General features: G+C 36.6%; 1 protein-coding gene across 1 annotated transcript; it reads left to right on the forward strand.

The window, feature by feature from the left end:
- Positions 1–1,849: 1,849 nt before the first annotated feature.
- LOC133857248 (uncharacterized) lies at positions 1,850–18,275 on the forward strand. The gene is made up of 8 exons (XM_062292443.1): positions 1,850–2,256; positions 3,124–3,259; positions 3,483–3,552; positions 3,742–3,835; positions 8,227–8,440; positions 11,067–11,208; positions 16,034–16,204; positions 17,343–18,275. Exons 1-8 carry the CDS (start codon positions 1,953–1,955, stop codon positions 17,532–17,534), a joined length of 1,323 nt encoding a protein of 440 aa, XP_062148427.1. The 5' UTR covers positions 1,850–1,952; the 3' UTR covers positions 17,535–18,275.
- The last annotated feature ends 914 nt before the right edge of the window (positions 18,276–19,189 follow it).

The following is a 19,189-nucleotide window of genomic DNA, read 5'->3' on the forward strand; positions in this document are numbered from 1 at the left end:
CGACTTTATTTTGGCCAGTAACTCTCCAACTTAAATAAAACCTGAAAAATTAAATGACTTCTAATATAAACAAGTGTGTGCAAAAATGTGTGCAACAAAATATCAAAATGTGGAATTAAAAGAGACAGATATTTTGTTGACGAAGTGGAAACTCAATTAAAAGAAAAAACCACTCTAGGGCAGCCAAACCCAGGATATCCACTATTCAGAAGACAAAGCTAGTTACAAAGTAGTAGCACTCACATACCCCTAATGCAGTGGTCGTGTCTTGCACTCTAACGTGTAACCCAACACGAACGCCTCCCAACCAAGTCTCCTACTTGAAGGGGTCTTCAATGGAATCCTTTACCGTAGGACTAACTCTTAAGATAGACTTCAGATCAGCGCAACAACGGCTTAAGAGAGACTAACTCAGCACAATAACTCTAAAATATAACTCTCTAAGCACTAAGGAATTCAATACCGAATTCTTGCTGTTCTCAAGCCTTCTTAAGCCTATGGACCTCTATTTATAGGCTGGAGGTTCAAATGAGCGTCTGGCTTTATAAACCTAGGTGTCGTTCGGACAGTGGACATAAGGCGTCCAGACGGACAACTGTGAAATCGGCTTTCCAAAATTTTGCTGAAATTCTTTCCTGATTTGAGCCGCGTCTGGACGATGTTGCCCTGTCGTCCGGACAACACCGTCCGGACGATCGCACTTCAGCTGCACGCAATTTCCATATGAAGGCTTCACACGTCCAGAATAAGGGAATGGTCGTCTGAACGGTTGATCAGATGCACGCAATTTCCATATATGTAGCTCGCGCGTCTGGACCATGAAGGCTGACGTTCGGACGACTGAATTTTGAATGCACGACTTGCCTTATGGATGTGAGCGTCCAGACGAGAATCCACATTGTCTGGACGATTGCAGCGATCTTCCCATATCTGTGTTTTGGAAAGAAATCCCATAGCTGGTTGAACACTGAGTATCATCCGGATGTGCTGCTGAAACATCCGGACGGATGCAAGCTGGAGCAGTTCGAAACTTCTCGACACAGAGGAAGGTCTAGACGGAAAGCTCTTATCGTCCGGACGGATGATGCTTTGGACAGTTGGGCGTCCGGACGGTTGCAAGGGAACTGAATTTAACTGTCTTGAAATCCGCACAGAGTCTTCTTGAAGAGCATAACAGAAGTGTAGACTTTGGATAAAGCAGCTTTCTTGTATAAAAGCATCATTGTTTATGTTACTGACTGATGAGTGTCCATGCGTTTCACTAGGCCGTTTGGACGATAAACTCGGGATCCAACTTTAGCTGAACTGTAGACTTTGCAAAGTCTTCTTGGAGTCCAGAAATTCCTTCTTGATGTTTGTAACACTGACCTTGTCATAATAAGGCCTTTTCCATATCAAAGAAATAAATTCTGAATATTTGAAGACTATGAACTGATACGGCATCCCTGTGAAATCAGCAATATTACAGAGAAGTGATTTTGTCCAATAAAATGCAGCCAACACAAAAACTAACAAAACCATTATCTAATTTTGGAAGCATTATAGGCCACGCCCATACCCGTTTTTTTTTTTTTTAAAAAAAAAATTTCTTTTTTAATTTTTTTCAAGTATTTATTTATGCATAGGGACACGTGTCAAATTTTTAAGGCATATGACATTAATTTGTGTCAATTTTTGAATAAAGGTGCTATATTCGTCTTTAGAGATAAATGAGGTATTTTCTAGGATACAAAATAAACTATAGAAAAATAAAAAAGAAAAAAATAAAGAAAAAAAATAAAAAATAAATAAAGTCGTTAATTGGCGTGATCCTTATCCGTTAAACTGACGTATATATTTAAAATGCATTTCAGAGGGATTTTGTACTCATAGGTCAACAGCATAGCACGAAGGAGAGAATCTCACTTCCAAACCGGCGTCGACGTCCATCAATCTTCCCTCTGCAAGCCGAAATGGCCTTTAGTCCTTTGATTCGTAGAGCGATCTCCAAGACCCACACTTTGAGATCTTCTTGGGGTTTGGTTGAGAGATTCTTGACCCATTCTACCATCTCTAACAACAACGATAAGATTGTGGAAAATGTTGGACGTGGTCTTGATTCCAATCGTTGTTACTCTAACGCCAGCTCAGTAGGCGGGGCGGGACTTCCCTCGTACATGCGCGCAGCTGTGTTTTGGGAACCCAATAAGCCCCTTACCCTCGAAGAATTCCGTATTCCTCGCCCCAAGGCCGGTGAAATTCTCATCAAAACCAAGGGTATTCTCCTAATACTGCTGATGATCATTTTGTTTTGTTTTGTTTTTGGTTTTGCGTTTGTTGTTGTTTGGTTGAGAAAGAGAGATTGCAGTTTTGAAAAGCTCCACTGAAATGATCCTAACAAAAATACAATCCCCAAAATTGGATGATCATGAATTTTTCATTTTCTCTACAAATAAACAAGTCTTTTTCTTATTGGTTTACTACCGACTTGCCAAAAAAAAATAAAAAATGCCAAACTATTAATTGATCAGATTATCTATTAGCTATGTTTGGTTCGTCTGAAAATGCTGGTAAAGACGAGTGATTATGATTTGCAGTTGTTCAATATTTAATTATTTAAAGAACTGAGGAACAAGAAGGTCCGCCGGGCGGGAAGGTTTAAAGAATTTAATTTGTTTCTTCACCTCTTTTTTTTTCCTCTTAATTATTTAGTTTGGTTTTAAGTGAAAAAAAGGGTAAATCGTTGATAGGGAATTATTCCGAGTTACGTTTGCAAATAATGTAACTGTAACATTACTCCATCTGTTTATTTATGACCACACGAATTTAACACGGATTAAGTCGATGTAATTTTAGGGCGTGTCGTAGATTTTTGCATGCCAGCCTCCTTTGAAGCATAGGTTGGTTTTGTTTGTGCATGGTGAGATTCTGCTGATACAATGCCTATTACTATACAAGTATCCGAACTCTAAGCAGACATCTACTCTTATCCTGATAATGACTATTTCAAAGGCATCTGTGATGTTCATTCAGAACTGGAATGCTAGCTGGACTGTTATGTGATAATTACATTACCTTTTATTTCTGTTCCTCTTATATGGGTTGTGGCTATTCTGCCATCTGATATTGTATCTCTGATTGCAGCCTGTGGAGTCTGCCACTCTGATCTCCATGTTATGAAAGGTGAACTTCCATTTGCTAGTCCTTGTGTATTGGGGCATGAGATAACTGGTGAAGTTGTTGAACATGGGCCACTTACAGACAGCAAAACAATAGAAAGGTGCAGTTAGATTTAATAGATTTAAAGGGCCTCTGCTTCTGTATAGAAGTGTTTGACCTAAAATCTTCAGATTTTTCCTTTTCTTCTTCTTCTTCTTCTTCTTTTTTTTTTTTTTTTTTTTTTTTTTTTTTTTTTTTTAACTATTTTGGTTGAGGGAGATAGCAAGCAAGATAAATTATTGGTTATGTATGTTATGTATTCTTATGTATTCTTGACTTTTCAGATATCCAATTGGATCCCACGTTGTGGGATCTTTCATCATGCCTTGTGGTAATTGTTTCTTCTGTTCAAAGGTAACATTAGTCTGAGAAGTTACATATTTTGTTCTATAACATCTGCCAACCATAGTATATGATTGTTGTTTTACTTATCAAAAAATATCTGCCAAAGCTGCTTGAATTGATGCTGTAGTTATTATCATCCTCCTTGAAGAGAAATATATAGAACAAACTTGATATTTATATCAATGTACTTGAATAAAGGGCCACGATGATTTATGTGAAGCTTTCTTTGCTTATAACCGAGCCAAAGGAACCCTTTATGATGGTGAAACTCGGCTCTTCCTCCGTAGTAGTGGTAAGTATGCTTTTCATGTATAACTTTCAAAGCTTACTTATTATTTTTGCTCATACCTATTTTGGTATATGTTATCCTTATTAATTGTTTTCTTTAACAAGACAGATTCACAATTTACTAAATGTCTGCTTTATTCATATTTTAATGCTCTATGTCACCCACTTATGAAATTCATTTGTAGTTCATTTTTTAGATGTCATAACAGAGTGAACCCCATGTTTGATATTAATGTACTTAGTGGCACATGAGTCAGAGTTGCTAGTATAAGTTGGGAATCTTCATCACCATCAGCATTTTGGTTCCTTCTGCATACATAATCCTTTCCTTCACTTGGTATTGATTTATTAGTATATATATATATATATATATATATGCACTCTATTTCATCGGGACCAGCATAATTGTGATGAGTTAAAGTACGTCCAGAAGCTAAATTGCTATAATGTATTCTGTTTTTACAGTAGTTACCTAATTTTGGTAACAATGTGGTTTTTCTTGCAATTCCTTCCTAAGTTTTCCTGAAAAGAAAAAGAAAAAAGAAAAGAAAAGCAATCATTAGTTTTTGCAAAAAATGGAGGACAACATGAAGATTTATGGTAATCAACCTCATACAGAGAATGAAGGGGAAACTATACAAGTTTTCCTTTGACTTTAGTGTGGGTGCCAATTTTGGTCTCTGCATTTTCAATCTAAACAAATTATCCTCTGGACATTAGATTTGCGACAGATCAAGCAAATTTTCTGCTAAATCTAACTGAGTTTTTTTGCACATCATCAATAACTATGAAATGACATTATTGCTTTCATTATATACATTTATATTTTGAAAAATCCCACTATTCCTGTTAATGTTATTGACTTTACCAATCCACTCAGAGCAAGATCCCAATCTGCAACACCTAAAGCTCCTGCAAACGCATGGCGAAGTTGAGGTTGAAGTCGTTGACAAAGAGCCTAGATTAGAGGGTAGGATGAGGCTAAGAAGAGTGGCCATGGGGAAAATGTGGGCAAAGATGGAGTTGCACTTAGCTTGGAGTTCTGAGGTTTGGATGGAGGCAGCAGCGGAGGAGACTGAGTATTGTTAGAAGAATAGGGCAAGGCGGGGGCGAAGAAGAGATCGAAGGGGAGGGGGAGGAGATATGAGGAGGACGCGGTGGATCAAGAAGCTTAGTTAAATGTCTTGTCTTCGAAGAAAAAAGAATCGTTAGCTTTTTGGAGAGAAAAAAAAATCTAAGAGCTAGACAATTTCAATGATTTCCTCTGTCAGATATTTCTTGCCCTTTATGTAGCTTGGTTAGATAAAATACCAGAGCATCTTTATTTATTTTATTATTATTATTATTATTATTTTTCTTTTTATTTATTTATTTATTTTTATTTTTATCTTGCCAACTAGCGAAGATAACTCGGACTAAATCACCATCGGGTATCAGAGTAGATGCCTCGAGCAATTTCTCCATGCATGAGGCTTATATCCACTTATGGAGATCTTCGCTCTGCTCTTATTTAATCAACATTTTTTTACAAGGATAGATTGTTTCCTCCAAGAGGTTGGATAAAGGTGAACTTTTATGCTGTTAAGCGAAGGAGTTCATCTTGTATAGCTATGATAGATAGAGTGGAAAGCTAGCTTTTAAATCACTGCAGTAGATAACAACAATAATATTCAAAAAACTACAATCTTCTCAGAACTTTGCTTGTTAGGAGGAGGTTAGTGGTGGCTGGAATTGGAAGCCGTTGGTGGTGGTATGACTGGCCAAGTGAACGAGAAGGAGAGTTAGAGAACGATATTATTGATTGGTAAAATCGAGTGAGAGCAAAGGATAGTGTTGTTGTTTACTCCAGGGTTGTGGAAGAGAGCAAGTCGTGTTTTCGCACGATGGGGTTTTCGTTCGTGGGATCTGATCAGAAGGGATTTCTAGATTTTTTGGCTTTGATCGAGGATGAGCGCTTTGACTTTGAATCCCCTCCTAAGAAGGATAAGGAGATAAAAAGGAAAAAGGGGAAAAGAGAGGTCAAGAATCTAGAATGTTCTATCAATTTCGATGCTAGGGGAATGGGTTCTAGTCGGGATAGGGGCAAGAAGATGGGGGTTTGATGTAATTTTTTTTTTTTTTTTTTTGGGTATTTTGGGTTTTTCGGGTGTTTCCTTTTTTTTTTTGTGTCCTTTTTGTATACTCCCTGTATGCTTAGGGGCGCCTTTTACGCTTTTTAATAATATTCTGTTTATTACCTATCAAAAAAAAAAATTGAGTGAGGACAATAATGTTATTTTTTTTTATTATTGATAATTTGGAAAAATAAATGCGCTAGATTTGTCATAAAATTCTAACAAAAGGTTTGATTTTTCCCGAATCCAATATACAAAATGTAAATTGTTCAAATTGAAAGTATAGAAACTAAATTGATATCCACATTTAATTCCTAGGATGGCTTTTGTGATTTTCCTTAGACGAAAACAATGATATTTCATTTTCAAGGAGAAACAAAAAGTCTTGCCATATGGATTCATTTAAAATCTATGGACTCTTCTGTCCATCTTGATTGCAAGATCTCTCTCTCTCTCTCTCTCTCTCTCTGTAGATGCTTGTGTGTATTTTCGTTCATAGTTTCGCTTGTTACACCTGTATGCAACAATTCTTAAAATACCTTGTCCTTTTTGTATGTCTGCTCAGTTTTTTAATAGTCTAATCATATTTACACAGTTTTTGTTGTGTCTGTGCTTGCCTTATATCTCTTCATTTGTTGCACCTTTCTGCTACCTTTCTTATGATATCTTCTTTTTATTCCTTCAATAGCTTAATTGTTTTTTGTTTTCTGTAGAAAAGAAAGTTCTAGGCTCTGTTTGCTTAGTGTTTGAAAAGTGTGTGTTTTGATTTGAAAAGTGTTTTTTATGTGAGGGAAGCTGAGAAGTGTTTTGCGGTCTATGTTTGTGGGTCCATAGAAAGAACTGTTTAGTAAACTATTTAGTGTTTTTAAAGAACAAACAAGAAACAAGCTAATTTGAGAGAATACATGCTAATTTTCTCAGGTGTGAAGGTTGACTTCTTACTTATAAACAATTAAAAAAATAGAGAGAGCTGCGTGACCACCCCCAACAAAGGAGATGGGGTGCGGCCACCCCCAATGGAGAGTGGGTAGCCGTGCGGCCACCTCTGACCATTCACCCCTTATCTGGTGGAGTGGTCGTGTGGCCACTTCCATTTTGTGCGAGGCCACCTCTGACTAGGACAGAGGCGGTTGTACGACCACCCCCTCTCCTTTGTTAGGGGTTCTGTTTTTTGTTTTTTTGGTAAGTAACAAGTAAGCTTCTGCATCTGAAAAAATAAGCACATGCTTTTTCAAAATATTCCTTTAAGAAAGTGCTGGAAGTTTTTCAAATTTTTTTTTGTATTTTGTTGTTTGAAAAGTGTTTCGTTTGGTAACTATTTTCTAAAAAGTATTTGTTTTTATGTGTTTTAGATTTTTATTTTTATTTTTTAATTTTTTTTTCACCTGCACCTTTTTGCAACCTTTTCTAGAATATCTTGTCTTTCATCCTGTTATTTCTCTGTTCAGTTCTTTCAATAGTTTAACCATTTTCTGCAGACAAGAAAGTTCTATTTCATGGTATTGGTTGCATACAATTTTTCTCACGGTATTCCTTAAAGGGCCTAAATATAATGACTAATTGATATGAGTGATTTGTATACTTTCATTGGGCTCAATACATGTAAGGGTTACTGCCACTAGAACAGCTTTATTCTTTTAATTCCTTCCGGGTACACCATACAAGTGTAATTACCATTACTAGCATTCTTTATTTCTCTATAAGCACCTGGACAAAGATTTCTTGCTAATCAAGGTTTAAACGTCAAATAGGCAGTTGGCCATCTGCCGTTGTCCAGAAATCTTCCAGTAATTTAGCAGTTAATCCTGCTCTTGTTAAACACCATGTATATTTTACATAGAAGCAGATAATGTAATTGTGCCTGGCAAAATTGGCTTATGATGGATAGGGAAATTGAGGGATAACTGTTGGCAGGAGTTTTTCTTCTAAAGTTGAATATTTCCCGGCTATGCTTTTATATCCTCATGATATGGTAATTGTGCTTTATCTGTCCTTTTCCCCACTTCTCATAGAATTCTCTGTTCTACATGCAACTTAAACACTCCTAATATATATATATCTGTGTGTGTGTGTATGTGTGGGCAGGATTAATTTCTTTTTTTTTTTTATTTTTTTATTTTTTTATTTTTTTATTTTTCTCTATGGTGTTTCAGTTTCATCCTTGTTTATGTTTTCTTCTGATATCTCCACCTGTCTCCTCTTTTGAGTTAAGTTGTTAGCCTAATGCTAATGGAATGTGTACATCATTGTGGAATACTTCAAGTATTTGTATATTGTGTAGGAAAACCAGTGTTCATGTATAGTATGGGAGGTCTTGCTGAATACTGTGTCGTGCCAGCACATGCATTGGCTATTTTACCAGACTCATTGCCATACACGGAGTCTGCAATTTTAGGATGTGCAGTTTTTACTGCTTATGGCGCCATGGCCCATGCGGCTGAGGTGCGTCCTGGGGATTCTGTTGCTGTGATTGGAGTTGGGGGTGTTGGCTCAAGGTAAATTAGTAAAACTTTACTTTTTCCTTAAATTCTTTTGGTGGGATGTTAAATGTTGCTCTTTAATTACTTTTTGGTACCTTAGATATTTATTGGACCAGTCACTTCAAAATTTTTGTTTGTGTTATACAAAAAATATTAAATGATCATTCGTGTTTTTTTCCCTTTTATTTTAATTTAAGAAGTCATTTATTTTTGTAAAATTTTCCATATGCCAAGTACAAAGTATAATAAAATGTTCAAAATGTATATAGTAGATGCTTATGTGACCTCATCTTATTGAAAAATGCTTGTGTGATACGATAAACACATTCTACCACACGAGTAAGTGTGATACTGTATTACTATTGGTCACTAGAGTAACAGTTGTGGTGTGAACACCATTTGTAGCTTAAAATGCTTATATAACCTTATTTCCTTAATATCTTTGGTTTTAGAAGTTAACAGCCATTTTTCTCCCTTAGATTTGCTATATCTTCAAGTTGGGCCTGTAACTTGATTTGTTTTCCTATTCAAAAAACATTACAAAAACTTTTTCATTGACTCAAATTTAAAAATTTGAGAAAATTATACATACCCCCTCAAACTAACAATCAATTTGTAATGTCCCCCCAAATTAAAGATTACATCAATGCCGCCCCCCCCGCCCCCCCCCAAACTACAAAAAATTTGCATGTAGCAAAAATGACAAAAATACCCTTAATAAAAAATATAAAACTTAAAATAAAAAAGGCGGGAAAAAGAGGGGGGGGGGGGGGGGGGGGGGGGGTAGTTGAGCCACCCCCAAATGGCCAAAAAAGAAAAATAAAATAAAATTGAGGCACATTTTTTTTTTCTTTCTCAAATTTATATATAGGGGTATTTTGCAAATTTTTAGTACTTTTTTTTTTGGGCTGGGGGGGGGGGGGGGGGGGGGGGGGGGGGGGTTGGGGAGGGAATCGAAAATATTTCCTTCCTGGTAGGTGTCCGTATTTCTCCACTCGAAGGATTATGTTTAAAATCATCCTATAATTGTAATGGTCATTGTACTTAGCCAAAAAGAAAAAGAAAAAACAAAATTAATTGTGATGGTCATTGTGTTGACCACCGAGACTGATATATATTAAAGCTTTCAAGGGATTCATCCAAGGGAGTCAAGATTCCTCTCCATAGACTGAGATGGTGTTTCTTAGATTGTCTTATTCCTGGTTATTGATGCATCCTACATTTAACCCTTTTTTATTTTTTTTTTATTTATTTTTAAAAAAAATTCTTCTCTATCTACCAAAAAAAAAAAAAAAACCCCGGTCAATGCTTGGGCCATTTTGATTGGCTGTGTTAAAGGCAAATCCAAGCTGTACCGGGTTTGCCACTCTGTAGGTCTGTGCACTGAGCTGTCTATGAATGATCTTAGGTTATTGAAAGCAAAAAATAATTAACTGTTAGCAATTAGATTTAACAAAAGCTAATTTTCAGTAATAGCTTCTTCCCCCCCCCCCCCCCCCCCCCCCCCTTTCTAATTATGGTCAGGTAAGTAAAAAGGGGAAAAAAAGAAAAGAAAAAAGAACTAGAAATAGCTGTCCTGGCAAATCCTCAATTCAATTAAATGATTTTTTTCAAATATATTAACATGATGTATTAGTTAGACATTAACTAAAAAATCTATTCACTTAATTGTTGGGTTAGGGTTGTGACAATTATTCTGGGCAAGAATTGGCAAATTTGGCATGTTGGAGTTGCTTTTGAAATGTGGGAGAAAGTTTAGAAATTTGCTGGTTTGAGCTAGCATGTTCAATCGAGAAGGGTAGTGTTGTCAAATTAATGACATTAAAAAGAGGAAAAGGAATGTGAGAAGTCAACATCCCACGCACATGTGTGTGTGTATATATATCCCTGTGGGATTTTGCTATTCTCACTGTCAAAATCACTTCTTACATTCCTTTTCCTCTTTTTTAGTGCCATTAATATATATTGTTTATGAGGTTTGACATGTAGGATTCTTTATATTTATTAGGCTATTTTGAAAATATTATACGTGTATTAAGTACTTCCTAACAGAAAAAGGAAAAAAGAAAAATGAAAGAGTACTTAAGTATTAAGAAAGACGCAATCCTATAACAAGAGGTGTGGCCTGGTTGTTATTTGAGCCATTTCTTAGTTAATTAAAATGTGTCCGGAGTCGAACTTCTGCTATCCTTTTTAGAATTAAAAGATTTATCTTTTGCACTCAAAGGATTCTCATCGAATTCATTGGAGGACATCAGCCACTGGACAGCACACACCTTTTATAAGACTAGGAATAAAGTTCGTCGCAGAGTTGAGATAATTATGATTCTACCACTCAGTACAATAGTGGATATAATTCCTAAACCATTGACTCAAACGGAAAACTTTTTTAGTCCGAAACTTTATACTGTATGAGCTTCAGAACCATGAAAGACTCCTACTGATCATTGTCGCATGTGGACCCCACATAATAAAACTTATTGATGAGAGCCGAAAATAGCAAGGTTACAACAAGGGTATCCCTTTTTCACAACTGCATTAATGTGCTTGTAAAAATTTAAATACACAGTTACATCTGGGAATTTGTGATACTGTTTAATGAGACTCTCTTTAACGTTAATGACTAGATTACATGCTTCAGTTGTTTGCAGATAGCGAGAGCCTTTGGGGCTTCTGATATTATTGCTGTGGATGTTCAGGATGAAAAACTGCAGAAAGCCAAGGCATTTGGTGCCACTCACACAATAAATGCAACTCAAGAAGATGCCATTGAAAAGATAAGAGTACGTATTTTATCTTTTCCTTCATCCTTTCAGTGAGACATAAAAGTTCCAGCTTAAAATGTATTTTTCTTAATTATGATCTCAACTTTTTAAAAAGGGAAGCACTGTTGCGAAACTTTTTTTTTTTTTTTTTTCCATGGTTTTTTTAATGGACAGTTATATGAGTTACATTAAATCAGCCATTGGAATATCTTCAAATTTGACCTCTTAATAAATTCAAATGTTTGAAATTCTAGTTCCTGTTTGTCTCTACAATGAGTCAACTGAATGTCCTATGAAAATGCTGTGAAAGCAACTATATATGCATAGTCATTACAAGAAAGTGGTCCGATAATATTCTAGCGAACAGGCTGAAAACGGTATTGGAAAAGATTATATCCAGGTCACAGAATGCATTCATTGGGGGGAACCTGGTATGCTATGTAAATTGGACTTAGAGAAGGACTACAATCATGTTAAGTGGAAATTTTTGCGCTTTTTGATGAGGAGATGTGACTTTGGGGAGAAATGGAGGTTCTGGACAGCACATTGTATTTCCATTGTGTGTGGTTCTCAATTCTTGTTAATGTATCTTCCTCTGGAGCTTTTAGTAGTTCTCGTGGACTGAGATAGCGGATCCTTTATCTCCTATATTGCTTGTGATTGTCATGGAGGTGTTGAGTAGGATAATGTCTGCCACAATGGATAGGGGGGCTTTTATCAGGTTTTTTGGTGGGGTTGAGAAATAATGAAGAGCTTTTAGTGTCTCATCTTTTGTTTGTAGATGATACCTTGATCTTTTGTGAGTCAAACCATGAACATCCGTCATTTACATTGTCTCTTTTTATTTTTTGAACCGGTTTTGGGGTTGAAGATTAATTTATCTAAATGGAGAAGTAGATGATGTAGAAGGATTGGCTCTGATTCTTGGTTGTAGGGTGGCTTCTTTGTCGATGATGTATTGGGGTCTTCCTTCGGGAGCTTCGTATAAGGCTAAGTCCATTTGGAATAGTATTATTGAAAAAATAGAACATTGATTGGCTGGTTGGAAGAGGCTATATTTGTCTAAAGGGGTAGGTTGACCTTCATTAAAAGCACCCACTCAAATCTGTCTGCGTATTATTTGTCCCTTTTCCCCATTCCCGTTGGTGTGGCTAATCGGATTGAAAAGCTTCAAAGGAATTTTTTGTGGGATGGAGTTGGGGACGTGTTTAAGTTCCATTTAGTTAGTTGGTCAAACAGTTGTTCTCCAATGTCTTCTGGTGGTTTGGGGGTAAGAAACCTGGTTAGGTTTAACCGTGCTCCTCTGGGGAAATGATTGTGGCAATTTGCTACGGAGAGGGAGGCTTGGTGGAGGTTGGTGGTAGAAACTAAATATGATAGCACAAGGAGAGGTTGGTGTTCTAAGGAGGTAGTGGGACCATTTGGAGTGGGAGTGTGGAAATATATTAGGAGGGGGTGGAGAGCCTTTTCTCAATTTGTTAGATATGAGGTGGGAGATGGGTCAATGATTAAGTTCTGGCATGATTTGTAGTGTGGGGATCAGCCCCTAAAGGATACTTTTCCGGAATTATTCGGTATTGCTAAATGCAAGGAGATGTGGGTGGCAGATCATGTGGAGTTTTCTTTCTTTGATCTTTTGTTCTCTATTAGGTTGAGACACGAAGGTGAGGATAAAATATGTTGGATCCCATCCAAAAGGCGGGCGTTTGAAGTAAGATCCTTTAATCATGAACTGTTCATTTCTGCTAGCTCCCCATTTCTTTGGAAAAGTATTTGGAGAGGCAAGGTACCTTTGAGAGTGGCATTCTTTGTGTAGACGGTGGATCTAGGGAGGATCTTAACTTTGGATAACTTGAGGAAGAAGAATGTTACAGTGTTAGACTAGTGTTGTATGTGCTAGAGGAGTGGGGGAATCCATAGATCATTTTCTGCTTCATTGTGAGGTGGCAAGAGAACTATGGGTTGCAATGTTCCCTCCTTTTGGTGTAAAGTCGGTTATGCCTAGAAAGGTTATAGAGTTATTGGCTACCTGGAGAGGTCAGGTTAGCCGCAATATTTTAGATGTTTGGAGGATGGCTCTTATGTGCTTAATGTGGTGCATTTGGAGAGAATGAAATGTAATGTGTTTTGAAAATAGCTAGATTTCGCTGGTAGAATTAAAATCCGTGATGTTCAAAATCCCTTTATGCATGGATAGTAGCATATAATAATACTCACTTTTCTAGTTATGAATTTTTGTAATTTTGTTCGTCTTTTTCTCCCTTGTCAGAATCTATCATGTATATTTCCTGTGTACACGGGTTGCATCCCTCTGCTGTTCTTTTTTTTATTTACTTTTAATATATATAGTCAACTGTTTTCTTATTCCATATCATCTTTATTTGATGTTTCACACACGATTGAGGAGTGCCATCAACTTAGCTTTTTATTTTTTTTTCCCTATTTCAACTTGTATTCCTCTTTTTTTCTTGGAAATTTTGTTTCTTCTAAATGATAATACTTGTAGGGTATTCTTTCTTTCTTTCTTTCTTTTTCTTTTTTTTTTTTTTTTTTTTTTTTTTTTTTTTTTTAACCTCTATGTTTCTTCATTTCTAGTGTAGGTATGGTTCAAGGTTTTACATATTTATCTTAATAGAATTTCCTTGCAGTTTTTATTACTCATAAAAAAAAAAAAAAGAATTTCCTTGCAGTATCAAACTCTGAATGAACTAGTGATTTTAAAGGACAAATGTTTGAGGAGTTGTGAATGTGGAATATTTTAGTAATGCTATAAGAGATGTTGATAATAGCTTCAGCTCAAATTAGTAATCAATCATGTTTTAATTAATGAGACTATTTAATATATGAAAGTGCTCAATTGCAGGCATATATATATGTTAATGAAAAATGGCTCTCATTTACTTTGTTTTGGTAATTTCTGCTTTGTTATGAGGTTAAGAAATCAATTGTTTTGTTCTTTAGAATTTTTATTTCCCTCCTTTCATAGAGATAACCCTTGTGTCATCAGTTGGGGGGCTAGAGTGTCTTCCTTCTTTTTAATTAAAATAAAGGAAAAAATATACTTTAGTCCCCTGAACTACCACCACGTTTTCATTTATGTTTGTAAACTTTAAAAAGTGACATAGGGGTAGGGGTGGGCATGGGGTGGGGCGGATTTCCGCCATTTTTGCCCCCGCCTTGCAACCCTGCGGGTTCAGAAAATCTCACCCGTGAACCACAAAAAATCAGTTACATTCTTGCGGGGTGAGGGGTGCAGGTTGGGCGGGGCGGGAGAGAACTAGGCGTCTAGGCTAAAACCAGTACATTCACTTGAAAACACACCAAGAATCAGACTTGCCAAAGACATACATGGGAGGGAGGGAGGGAGGGAGGGCCTCCTATAGAGTAGGCAAAGCAGCATCACCACCGGTCGACCACCGTTATCTCCGAGGACCGTACATGCCCGCTGTATCCGATTCACAAGACCTATCAAGCTCTCCATGGTCGCCATTCCGCAAACCCTAGAAGAACCAGAAGAAGAAGAAGTGGAGGAGCAAGTGAAAAAGACGGAGATCCAGTAGATGGATGGAAGAAGAAGAGTGAAGAGAAAAATGAAAATGAAGATTTTAGAGTAGAGTGGCGCAATGGGTTAAATGTTAGGGTTTTTCGCGTTTTTTTGTTTTGTGCGGGGCGGGGGCGAGGCCCTGGGTTTTTTAAAAATCCAATCCGCAACCCGCCCCGCACGGTTATACCCAAAAAACACCCGTGCCCACAAATTTATAACTAAAAACGGCTCCTACAGGTCAGATCGGGGCGGGGCCTGCGTTTTTTGCCCACCCCTAAATAGGGCGACTTATACTACTATCTCGTGTTAAATTAAACACTTTTACATTTTTCTCTCCAAAATACCATTGAAGTTATTAAAATTAAAATTAAAAAAATAACCATTAGACACTTTTTTCAGATGGTTATTTTTTATAATAAATTTAAGGCTATTTTGGGCACCAAAATGCAAAAGTGTCTTATTTGACACGTAATGGTAGTATGAGAGGCCTCAATGTCACATTTTAAAGTTTCGTAGTTGTAAATGAAAATACGGTGGTAGTTCAAGGGGGTTAATTCCCCTCCAATAAATTAATTAATGCAATATTGGGAGAAACCTGGGGCCTTACCTTAAATTCCTCTGATAGCAGTAAATGAAAGTAGATTTCGAAATAAAATTAAAAATCCACTGTCTTTGAATAGGTAGAGACCATCTTGGTGTGTAATTACAACATATGTGGATGGTCAATTCTTATCAATAACCTTGGAGAACTTAAGGGTGACAGCTTAGTGGACCAAGTTTTCAGTGACTTGATCAGTTGATTGGTCAATTTACACCTGTAATACAGTTAAATTTGTATTAATAGTTTAGTAAAATTGCCCAAGCGGAGAGGGTATGTCAAGCAGGAAAATGAAAAATAAAATAAAATAATAACAGCGTGGAAATTGAAAAGATATGGTACAGAATAATTTGTCTGCCATGATAGTACGCTCAAACTTATATATATATATATATATATATATATATATATATATATATAGAGTGTCATAAAATATGAGCCCGACACAATAGATTATTATTTACTTGAGTTTTCTTCATTTTCACAAAATAATCCACATGGTGGAAGCTTTATGTCGATAATAAATTGCTAGAATTGTTATGCAACAAGGGGGGTTGACCTTTTAATTAGTCCATGACATTAGTATGCATATTCGGACATTTCTAAATTTATACAAACACTTACAAAACAGACACACACGACATTCCTTCTAAAGTTTGAAGTGGCCTTTTATTTTGTTTTTCACCTCTTTTTTTGGACAGGAAATAACTGGGGGATTGGGTGTGGACATTGCTGTGGAAGCATTGGGAAAACCACAGACATTTTTTCAATGTTTCAATTGTGTCAGAGATGGAGGAAAAGCTGTAATGATTGGACTTACACAATCCGGTGCTATAGGGGAGGTGGATATAAACCGTCTTGTTCGTAGAAAGGTGCGTACTCTACATCGAATAGATTTTAGGTTGAAGTATATGTTTCGTCCCCGAAACATTTACTTCAATTTCAAGTTTGCCTTTTAAAATTCTCAATAGCAAATTGGTCCTTGTGTTTCCCAACAAGTTTCATTTCAGTCTTTTTTTCTCTTATGCCATCTATTGGAGTGATGGAATTGGCTGATGTGGCATTTTTTCTAATGATGTGGTACAATTTAAAAACTAAAGAAGTTAAATCAAGAACTAGCAAATGTCCGCAATTTGGCTTACTTACCTTCGACCTCAACATGTGATTGATTGGTGATTAGGCTTTTTTACTTGTGGAATTGTGTTACATCATCCAAAAAAATAAAAAAATAAAAAAGAAAGGAAAAAGTACTACCTTACCCAATTCTCTCTATCCAATAGATGGTGTGGGGAAAAAGGCCAAAAGAAGCTTGTTTAGAGACACGGAGACCAATTTGACAATAAATTTTCAAGAGACTAACTTGAAATTTGAGTGATTTTTCTGCAACAAACGATATACTTTATTCTCTTCTTCTAAAATGTCTTTTCGAGTCTTCCTTTCCCTTCTCTTCTCCTCCTTTGATGGGTTTTCTTTCTACTGCTCATCTCCCTCCTGTTTAGTGGGGATAATACAGCAAATGAGAACATGTCGGGATCAGAGCATCAAAGTGGCATGGAGGAGGTTTAAAATAGTCATTGTAAGAATTGAGGTGTTTTCATTGTGGATAAAATAACATTATTTTTTAAATTAGTCTTTCTCATTTGTGGTTCATTAAATCCCAATAATAATCATTTATTTTTTTTACTTGCATCGAGATTCGAGAAGATCACAAAAATTGTCCGCGTTTTCCATATCAGCTCCTCTCTCTCTCTCTCAAGCAAAAGCACCCTACCCAGCCAGCAATTGAAATTGAACATGGAGATCGTGGTCTTAACCTAGCTACTGTAAATGCAATTTTTATATTACCAAGATCAGGCCAAACAACAGTTCAGTTCAGTTCACCTACAGCACCATATATACTAAGAAGTTTTAGCTTTAATAATTTTACATTTTAATTTGTGTGCTGAGCATGCTTTAGGATTGTCATGTGTACCAACACCTAACTTTTACTCTGTTGATTTCGTGAAACAGATTCAAGTCATTGGCTCCTATGGAGCAAGAGCAAGGCAAGATCTTCCCAAGTTGGTTAGACTGGCAGAAAGCGGTATCTTCAATCTTTCCAGTGCTGTTTCTAGGAAATACAAATTTGAGGAGGCAGGCGAAGCATTCCATGATCTCAACCACGGAAACATTATCAGTCGAGCTGTGGTCGAGATAATGTAGGTCCGCCTCACGCCAAGTAACTGCTGTAATTTGGTCTAAATAAAGTCCAATATGTATCTTAAAAATAAGGGGTAATTACCTTTTCCCCTCATGAACTACCAAAAAATGCGCGATGCTCCCATGAATTACCAACTCAACCAAAATAGAGCATTCAACTACCAAAGATAACCATTTTCCTCCCTTCCGTCAGTTAGAGGGGTTAAAAGAAACAGTCAACGGGTCATGTGCCGTTTTACATGGGACATGTTAGACGACAGTGGTAGTTCATGGGGGGAAAGAGGAAGATGGTGGTAGTTCATGGGGGGAAAAGAGAAAGAAAATGAGGGTAAAACGGCGTGTGACGGTCACGTGACCCATTGACCGTTTGTTTTAACCTCTTTGACTGACGGAAGGGGGAAAAAGGGTTGCCTTTGGTGGTTGAATGCTCTATTTTGGTCGAGTTGGTAGTTCATTGGGGCATCGTGCATTTTTTGGTAGTTCATGGGGGAAAAAGTAATTACCCTTAAAAATAAACATGATCCTGGTACTGGTTCAAAGGAGATGGACATGATTAGCGATTGGAAAAGAATTGGGGTGTCATGGATGTGTTTTGTCACGCCACTTAATTGAGTGCTTCCCATATATCTTTGTTGCTTCCAAAACCAGAAAGTTCCCCCTCGATTAATTTCAATCACCTGAAGTTCTTATGAATCTTAATTCAGCTCAGTAGCTAATTGACTCTGAACATAAACTTATTTGCGATGCCCTTCTGAGTGTGTTTGGTATCTCAATCACCTTAAGGGCCTTGGCTTCCATAGCCCTTGTTTATCTTTGAAAAGTCAGTCTGTGCACTTACAATATTTACTCTAAACTAAATACAGCAAAATTAATGTCTATCTAATCTAGCTGCTTAGTTGTGCTTATGAATTCTGAATTTTGATAGGATAGTCTATTGTTCCAATTAGTTGTTCCGTCTTGAATACATAATGAAACCAAGTCATTCCCCATGAGTTACCAAGTTAAATTAGTTCTCGCGAGGCCATTCCTCAACTCTTGCTTGAATTCAAATCAAGCTAGAGGTTAGTCTAGTTTCCTTTTAAATTTGTCAAGTCTCTTGTTGAATGCATAGTTAAGCTACCCAGAAGACTACAATTTGGATTGAATCAATTGCTCATATGACTTTGTTGGAACTTTCTGATATTATTCATTCCTTGAACTTGAGTTGTAAATTCACTCTAAGCTTCAATCCCCATTGTTTTAAATGAAAGCATACTGAATTTGTTATTTTGATGATTGTTTGGAGTGGTGATTTATTTGATTTCAATTCTAATAGTTTTTAATTCGGCATATTATTGCATAACACCTAGGGGTGTACATGCAGACGACTATTAATGTGAAATCAATATATTTTAAAAAATAATGTGAAATCAATATATTTTCAAAAGATTAGGGCTTAAAAAAAATTAAAACAAGCCTAAAACACTAACAATCGGCCTAAATTATTTTCAAAATTGTTTAAAATATGCCTTAATAGAGACCCAAAAAAAGCTCAAAAGGTCCATTATCTAATATGCGGATGCGGATATCTAAAAGAAATATCCACATTTTGCGGATGCGATTGCGGAGATTACAAATAACCGCATCACATCCGCATGTACACCCCTGAGAACACCTAT

Source organism: Alnus glutinosa, chromosome 14 (genome assembly GCF_958979055.1).
Source record: "Alnus glutinosa chromosome 14, dhAlnGlut1.1, whole genome shotgun sequence".
Taxonomy (NCBI): Eukaryota; Viridiplantae; Streptophyta; class Magnoliopsida; order Fagales; family Betulaceae; genus Alnus; species Alnus glutinosa.